At 45.1% G+C, this 8,031-nt stretch overlaps 2 protein-coding genes across 2 annotated transcripts; both read left to right on the top strand.

Annotated features, from left to right (window-relative positions):
- Positions 1-237: 237 nt before the first annotated feature.
- On the top strand, positions 238-1,080 carry LOC119331652 (probable glutathione S-transferase GSTU6). Its single transcript, XM_037604812.1, has one exon. The coding sequence runs from the start codon at positions 244-246 to the stop codon at positions 946-948; it is 705 nt and encodes a 234-aa protein (XP_037460709.1). The 5' UTR covers positions 238-243; the 3' UTR covers positions 949-1,080.
- Positions 1,081-2,660: 1,580 nt separating this feature from the next.
- On the top strand, positions 2,661-3,510 carry LOC119331017 (probable glutathione S-transferase GSTU6). The gene has a single exon (XM_037604178.1). The coding sequence runs from the start codon at positions 2,667-2,669 to the stop codon at positions 3,369-3,371; it is 705 nt and encodes a 234-aa protein (XP_037460075.1). The 5' UTR covers positions 2,661-2,666; the 3' UTR covers positions 3,372-3,510.
- Positions 3,511-8,031: the final 4,521 nt, after the last annotated feature.

Raw genomic sequence — 8,031 nt, 5'->3', positions numbered from 1 at the left:
TATATATACTTCCTCCGTTCCGTAATATAAGAGCGGTTTTGACACTAGGAGTAATTTCTAACTACCACACTAGGTACAGTTAATTAATCATATCGTATGTGTGCCAAAACAAATGCTTCTTGCACGAGCAGGTGTTGGTCGTTGCTATTCTCTACTCTCTAAACATATAGTGTACCGCACCAGCTATATTTCATCTATCACCCACCAACTAATTAACACACTATCGATCGACCTCTCCATGAAATGGCTGGGGGGAAGGGAGAGGAAGTGAAGCTGTTGGGGGCGTGGGCTAGCCCGTACGTGGCCAGGGTGAAGCTAGCGCTCCACCTCAAGGGCGTGAGCTACAAGTACATGGAGGAGGACCTCACCAACAAGAGCGAGCTGCTCCTCCGCTCCAACCCCGTCCACAGGATGGTTCCCGTGCTCATCCACGGCGGCAAACCCATCTGTGAGTCCCAGGTCATCGTCCAGTACGTCGACGAGACCTTCGCCTCTATCGGCCCTGCCCTCCTCCCTGCCGACCCCCACGAGCGTGCGGTGGCCCACTTCTGGGCCGCCTACGTCGACGACAAGGTGCTGCCGCCGTGGGGGATGCTCTTGAGGGCAAAGACAGACGAGGTCGAGGAGAGGGCGGAGTGGATGAGGCAGACCATCGCAGCGGTGGATGCGCTGGAGGAAGGAGTGAGGGAGTGCTCGAAGGGCAAGGGGTTCTTGGGCGGTGATGACGTCGGCTACCTCGACGTCCTGCTCGGGGGCATGGTCCCGTGGGTGTACGCCACCGAGAAGATCTCCGGTCACAACTTCTTCGGCGCCAGCAAGGCCCCGCTGCTGGCGGCATGGATGGAGCGCTTCACGGAGCTGGACGCTGCCAAGGCGGTGTTCCAGGACGTCGACAGCTTGGTAGAGTATGCTGGGACCGTACTTTCCGGCATGGCTGTAAGCAACTGATAAACCGCCGGTAGCCATGGAGACATGCTCCCCTGGTGGTCGTCTATTTGCATGTCCATTTTCATGGAACTACCAGTGGATAACTCAGTGTATTTCTTATAATGAAACTTGCAGGGTGACCCGCATATTTATCCTTGTTGAGGAAATCGTTAAGTGGTAGCTGCTCGGTTCACTGACGAGTAGGGGATTAATAGGCTAATCGACAAGTTAATCGGTCATTTAATCAATTAATTGCATGATATATCAGTTGTTTGGCTACTCGGTGACCCAACGAGTACGATTAATTGGCAACTTAACTGGTTGGCCCTGATGCTGGGCAGTGAACTGCCGATTATTTTTTGTTTTTCGAGAATTTCTTAGGTTTGGTTCTAAGAGTAAACAATGGGGAAGCTGAAGATTCGTGGTTGGCTAGGAGGTACTCCCTCCGACCCATAATATAAGAGCGTTTTTGGCACTACACTGCAGATGATGGGGGTAGCACTACCTCATTTCCGGTTTATAGGGCTCAATTCAAAAATCTGACCAACCAAGGTAGATGGTGAGTGATGGAATAATTTTGGTAGTTTGCAAAAGCACTCAATTAATGCGCTTGTTTTCCTAAAAAAATATGTTTACCAATGCATTAATTGCAATGCATGCATGCATAAAGTACATGCATTTGTCAATTTTCTCTTAATACTTGCATGCAGTGATTTAATGCACCTTGAAATTTGAAAATATGATGGGAAACAACCAAATTGAGACTTATAAAATGGAAAAACTAACATTTTGAGATAAGCTCAATGAACCGGAAAGGAGAGAGTAATTAACTTGCACCTTGTATCATTTCCTGTATGAACAGAGGAAGGAATGTGGAGATATGTATAACAACCGAAAAACACTTCCAGAGAAATTCACTGCCAGTTTATTTTAAATCGGAGTCAACTGTGAGTTTGAGTATCGTTGTATCGTATCGGGTATATTGTTTTTTGATCAGCCTATATGTGAATTTCCTTAATATAATGTGTTGTTCGATCATGTAGCTTTATATATAGAGGGGGACAAGAGTCTGTTTTGACAGATAGTTCCGGGGTTATCATTTTTATACTTGTTTAGTTCTGTGAACTTATCAACTTTGTAGATGACTCATCATTTAACTCCTTGTTTCCTTCAGTGATAATTCCCTTGGATAGTAGAGGATGAAAGTGACCTCAATAATTAACTACAATAACTAACATCTCATTAATGGAGCAAGTGGTGCTACGGACATTTGAAACAAGTTGAGGTACAGTCACAGAGCTTTGGAAGTTTCTTTTGGAGATACATGTAAGAAATTTTTACTTGGAGAGACCGAGGTATCCATTGAACCTTCCGATGTTACTATCTACCGATAGAACAATACTTATCTCCCAATGTTGTGCTGACCATCCGAGTAATTAATATTCACGGCGTTGGAGATAAATCATGGGCATCATGGATGACGCGTTGATTTCCTCTATATATACTTCCTCCGTTCCGTAATATAAGAGTGGTTTTGACACTAGGAGTAATTTCTAACTACCACACTAGGTACAGTTAATTAATCATATCGTATGTGTGCCAAAACAAATGCTTCTTGCACGAGCAGGTGTTGGTCGTTGCTATTCTCTACTCTCTAAACATATAGTGTACCGCACCAGCTATATTTCATCTATCACCCACCAACTAATTAACACACTATCGATCGACCTCTCCATGAAATGGCTGGGGGGAAGGGAGAGGAAGTGAAGCTGTTGGGGGCGTGGGCTAGCCCGTACGTGGCCAGGGTGAAGCTAGCGCTCCACCTCAAGGGCGTGAGCTACAAGTACATGGAGGAGGACCTCACCAACAAGAGCGAGCTGCTCCTCCGCTCCAACCCCGTCCACAGGATGGTTCCCGTGCTCATCCACGGCGGCAAACCCATCTGTGAGTCCCAGGTCATCGTCCAGTACGTCGACGAGACCTTCGCCTCTATCGGCCCTGCCCTCCTCCCTGCCGACCCCCACGAGCGTGCGGTGGCCCACTTCTGGGCCGCCTACGTCGACGACAAGGTGCTGCCGCCGTGGGGGATGCTCTTGAGGGCAAAGACAGACGAGGTCGAGGAGAGGGCGGAGTGGATGAGGCAGACCATCGCAGCGGTGGATGCGCTGGAGGAAGGAGTGAGGGAGTGCTCGAAGGGCAAGGGGTTCTTGGGCGGTGATGACGTCGGCTACCTCGACGTCCTGCTCGGGGGCATGGTCCCGTGGGTGTACGCCACCGAGAAGATCTCCGGTCACAACTTCTTCGGCGCCAGCAAGGCCCCGCTGCTGGCGGCATGGATGGAGCGCTTCACGGAGCTGGACGCTGCCAAGGCGGTGTTCCAGGACGTCGACAGCTTGGTAGAGTATGCTGGGACCGTACTTTCCGGCATGGCTGTAAGCAACTGATAAACCGCCGGTAGCCATGGAGACCTGCTCCCCTGGTGGTCGTCTATTTGCATGTCCATTTTCATGGAACTACCAGTGGATAACTCAGTGTATTTCTTATAATGAAACTTGCAGGGTGACCCGCATATTTATCCTTGTTGAGGAAATCGTTAAGTGGTAGCTGCTCGGTTCACTGACGAGTAGGGGATTAATAGGCTAATCGACAAGTTAATCGGTCATTTAATCAATTAATTGCATGATATATCAGTTGTTTGGCTACTCGGTGACCCAACGAGTACGATTAATTGGCAACTTAACTGGTTAATCGGATGAATTCTCTCATTCTTAAACATGGATATTTACAAGGCTAGATTTTCTCTATATTGTATACTGTGTATAGTTGTTTTTTTCCTCTACTATATATTTGCGTCTATGAACTATATATTTGTTAACAATAGAAGAGAGATGAAATCTAATTGATTTCCAAGGAAGTATTGGGTAGTACGGCAGGACATGGTTTTGTCTTAGGTCTAATGGGCTTCAGTTGGGGCGAGAACAGTCGACAAGGTTAGTCTGGTTCATCATCTCATAACCCAAGGATATTAATTTGAGCCTTCTGTTAACTTAGCGGCTCAGAAACTATGATCCTAGTGACTTGTGTGTAGCTTCCGAGGATCAAACTTGCATGACCACTGCAAGAATAGCATGAAGGAACTCCATCATACGCCATTGTTGCAAGCATTAAGCCCGAAGTGACTGAAATCTATATCTGCAGCTCCAAATATGCATAAACCCGGAATCAATATAGATACCTGATAGACTATCCAAATGTTCCTCGCGGTGCCCAGATGGGTATAAGTGTCGTTTACCATGGAGTGGAGGAAAGCAGTCAGATATTGTTTTGAATAACAGACAGATACATGCAGATATAAATGCTCACATAGTAGCGAGTACTAAGTAGTAGCCGGTGACAAAGTCTTCAATTGTCGTCGATGGAGTATAACGCTGGGTGACTTGGGAAGTCGGAAATGCAATTGAATTGCCTGAATAGGCCGGAAGGCCCCTAATTTTATTTTTGGGGAAATTGGCCAGTAAATAGATATAATGGTGTTTCTCATGCTGCCGATTATTTTGAGTTTTACCAAAATTTCTTAGGTTCCGTTCTAAGAGTAAACAAAAGGGAAGCTCAAAATTCTATGGTTCACTAGGAGGTAACTTGCACCTCATGTCATTTCTTGACTGAACAGAGGTATGTAATATAACTATTAGATCGATCGGAAGCGTTCCTACTCTCCTGGAGGAGAGCCGCGGCTGTTTATTTATATGTTGGCAAAAACACCTTGCCGTGAGTTACAAGAGAAGGATTAGGAATCCTGTTTGAATACAAGAAGGAATAGAACCGGGAGAGGAAGGAAGAGATAGTTGAGACTAAACTACAACTACTACTCAAACTCTAACACCCTCCCTTAATCTAAACTATCCTATGTTGAGATTTCTCTTGAACTCTTCAAAGAGCTTAACTGGCAAAGCTTTAGTGAATCCATCTGCCACTTGATCCTTGGATGGAATGAACCTTATGTCCAACTTCTTCTCTGCCACTCTTTCCCACACAGAATGAAAATCAATTTCAATATGTTTAGTCCTTTCATAAAAAACTGGATTAGCAGAGAGATAGGTGGCTCCCAAATTATCACACCACAAACATGGAATACGGTGTTGCTTAATCCCTAATTCATCAAGCAATGATTCCACCCAAATGATTTCAGCAGTGGCATTTGCTAATGATTTGTACTCAGCCTCTGTACTTGACCTTGACACTGTAGCTTGTTTCCTAGCACTCCAGGAAATAAGGTTTGGACCAAAAAATACCGCAAATCATCCAGTTGACTTTCTATCATCGATACATCCTGCCCAGTCAGCATCTGAGAAAGCACTAACAAGTGAAGAACTAGAACGTCTGAATTGAAGTCCCAAACTCACAGTGTGCTTAACATATCGTACAATCCTCTTGACAGCTGACCAATGAGTGGAGGTAGGAGCATGTAGATATTGACAAACCTTGTTTACAGCAAATGATATGTCTGGTCTTGTCAAAGTCAAGTACTGTAAAGCTCCAACAGTGCTTCTATATTTGGTGCTTTCCTCTTCCTTAAGTATTTATCCTTCATGTGCTGAAAGTTGTTCTGAAGAAGACAATGGAGTAGGTGAAGGCTTGCAATCCTTCATTCCCATACGAGTTAGAAGTTCAGTAGCATATTTTTCTTGACTCAACACTATGACATCTTGAACTTTCTTATCTTCAATGCCTAGGAAGAAGTGTAAATCACCAAGATCCTTCAAGGCAAATTCTGAACTTAAATCATGCAAGAGAGCATTAGTGGCATTTTGTGAAGAGCTTGCAACTATGATATCATCAACATAAATTAGCACAAACATGACAGTATTTGCTTTGCTATAAATGAAGAGAGACGTGTCAGCCTTGGATGCAACAAAACCAAGATGCTTCAATTGTAAGCTCAACCTTCAGAACCATGCTCTAGGAGACTATTTCAGACCATAAAGAGCTTTGTCAAGTTTGCAAACATAGTGCGGTGCTTGTTGATTTTCATACCCTGGTGGTTGCCTCATATAGACCTCCTCTTCCAGAACACCATGCAAAAACGCATTCTGAACGTCTAGCTGTCTAAGACTCCATCCCCTGGAAACAGCAATGGCTAGCACAAGTCTTATGGTAGCAGCTTTCACAACAGGACTAAAAGTATCCTCATAATCAATACCATAACGTTGCTTAAATCCTTTTGCAACTAGACGTGCCTTGTACCTATCAATAGAGCCATCTGCTTTTCTCTTAATTCTATAAACCCACTTGCAACCAATGATATTTTTACCTCTTTGGTTGGGGACCAAATGCCATGTTTTATTCTTCATAAGAGCACCATATTCTTCATCCATAGCCTTTTTCCACTTGGGATCTTTAAGCGCATCACTTAATTTTGCTGGTTCACCTGAAATACACAACATGCCATATGGTACAGTGCCATCCTTCCTTATTTTCGGATTTCGAATACCTTTCTGTAAACGGGTCATAACCCTTGATGAAGTGGCAAGTTGTTGCTGCGGTTGCACAGAAAAAGGCACAATCTGACTGTCCACAGAAGATCCAGATGAGTCTTCCACATGTGCAGACTCGGCAGACGCAGAAGATCATGTGGTCATCGGTGTGGCAGATCCTGAGGCGAGGGTGTCCTGGGCTGCAGTATTCCTGTCCGCAGCGGATCCCGGTGAATGCATGCGCGCAGAGGCGCTCATTGGCTGCATGCGCTCGATTCCTGATCCGCGCGTGGGCCGCGTACTGCCCGCGGTTCGGCCGCGCTCGACTGCTGGTTGGCCTGTCGCTGTCACGCGCGTGGCCCGCGGTTCGTCCGCTGATTGGGCTGCTGGGGATCCTGTCGCTGTTCCCTGGTCGGACTGTCTGCCGCTGCCGCTGCTACCGGGCGAGCGATCCCAGGTGGATCCGCGCGAGTGATCCGAGGCTGCCAGGCGCACAGGTGTAGCAGGCGCCGCCATATCTTCCTCGTGAACTGCGCCAGCCTCTTCTACATGAAATAACGCCTGATTTACATAATTTTGATCATTTTGAACCAAATTTTCTTCAGGTACCTGCACAGGCATAACAGCAGGAGTAGAGGCAGGAGTATTTTCATCAGTTTGGTTAGCACAATTGTTATCATCCCCTTGATCAAAATCTGGTAGAAGCAATATTTCTTTGCGAAGAAGAGCGCCGGCATTTGGATGAAGAGATTCGAACGGGAAAACAGATTCATCAAAGATGACATCTCTTGAGATATAGACCCTACCAGTAGAGACATCAAGACACTTAACCCCTTTGTGCATGGGACTGTATCCTAAAAGACACATTTTTTTGAACGAAACGCAAGTTTGCGTGTATTATAGGGTCTAAGATTAGGCCAACAAGCACAACCAAAAATACGAAGAGATGTGTAATCGGGAGTGATACCAAAAAGACGTGTGATAGGATTCTCAAATTTGATGACTTTGCTAGGACGAATATTGATAAGATATGTGGCAGTAAGAAAAGCTTCATCCCAAAATTTAAGAGGCATAGATGCATGAGCTAACAATGCAAGTCCTACTTCAACAACATGACGGTGTTTTCGTTCAGCAGAACCGTTTTGTTGGTGAGCATGGGGACAAGAGACATGATGTGAAATTCCAATTTTTTGTAAAAAGGAATTGAGTTTTTCATACTCACCAACCCAATCCGTTTGCATAGCAAGGATTTTGGAGTTTAATTGACGTTCAACAAGATTTTGAAAATTGGTAAAGATTTGGAATACATCGGATCTTTTCTTTAGCAAATAAATCCAAGTAAATTTACTATAATCATCAATAAAGCTTACATAGTATGAGAATCTACCGACGGATGTAGGGGCTGGTCCCCAAACATCTGAAAAAATAAGTTGCAAAGGAGCAGTAGATACACTAGTAGAGATAGGATATGGTAACTGATGACTCTTAGCTTGTTGACACACATCACAAACTGACTCAACACTAGACTCATAAGGAAGTTTATTTCTACTAAGAACATGCTGAACGATAGTTGAAGAAGGATGACCCAAGCGACGATGCCACTTTGCTGAAGATGGTTTGGTAACACTCC

Source organism: Triticum dicoccoides, chromosome 7A, assembly GCF_002162155.2.
Source record: "Triticum dicoccoides isolate Atlit2015 ecotype Zavitan chromosome 7A, WEW_v2.0, whole genome shotgun sequence".
In the NCBI taxonomy this organism is placed as follows: Eukaryota; Viridiplantae; Streptophyta; class Magnoliopsida; order Poales; family Poaceae; genus Triticum; species Triticum dicoccoides.
This window is presented reverse-complemented; position numbering and strand designations above follow the sequence as displayed.

What these genes read in the sequence shown, in the direction of transcription:
- LOC119331652 (XM_037604812.1), top strand. Translation starts at nt 244, where the DNA reads ATGGCTGGGGGGAAGGGAGAGGAAGTGAAGCTGTTGGGGGCGTGGGCT.
- LOC119331017 (XM_037604178.1), top strand. Translation starts at nt 2,667, where the DNA reads ATGGCTGGGGGGAAGGGAGAGGAAGTGAAGCTGTTGGGGGCGTGGGCT.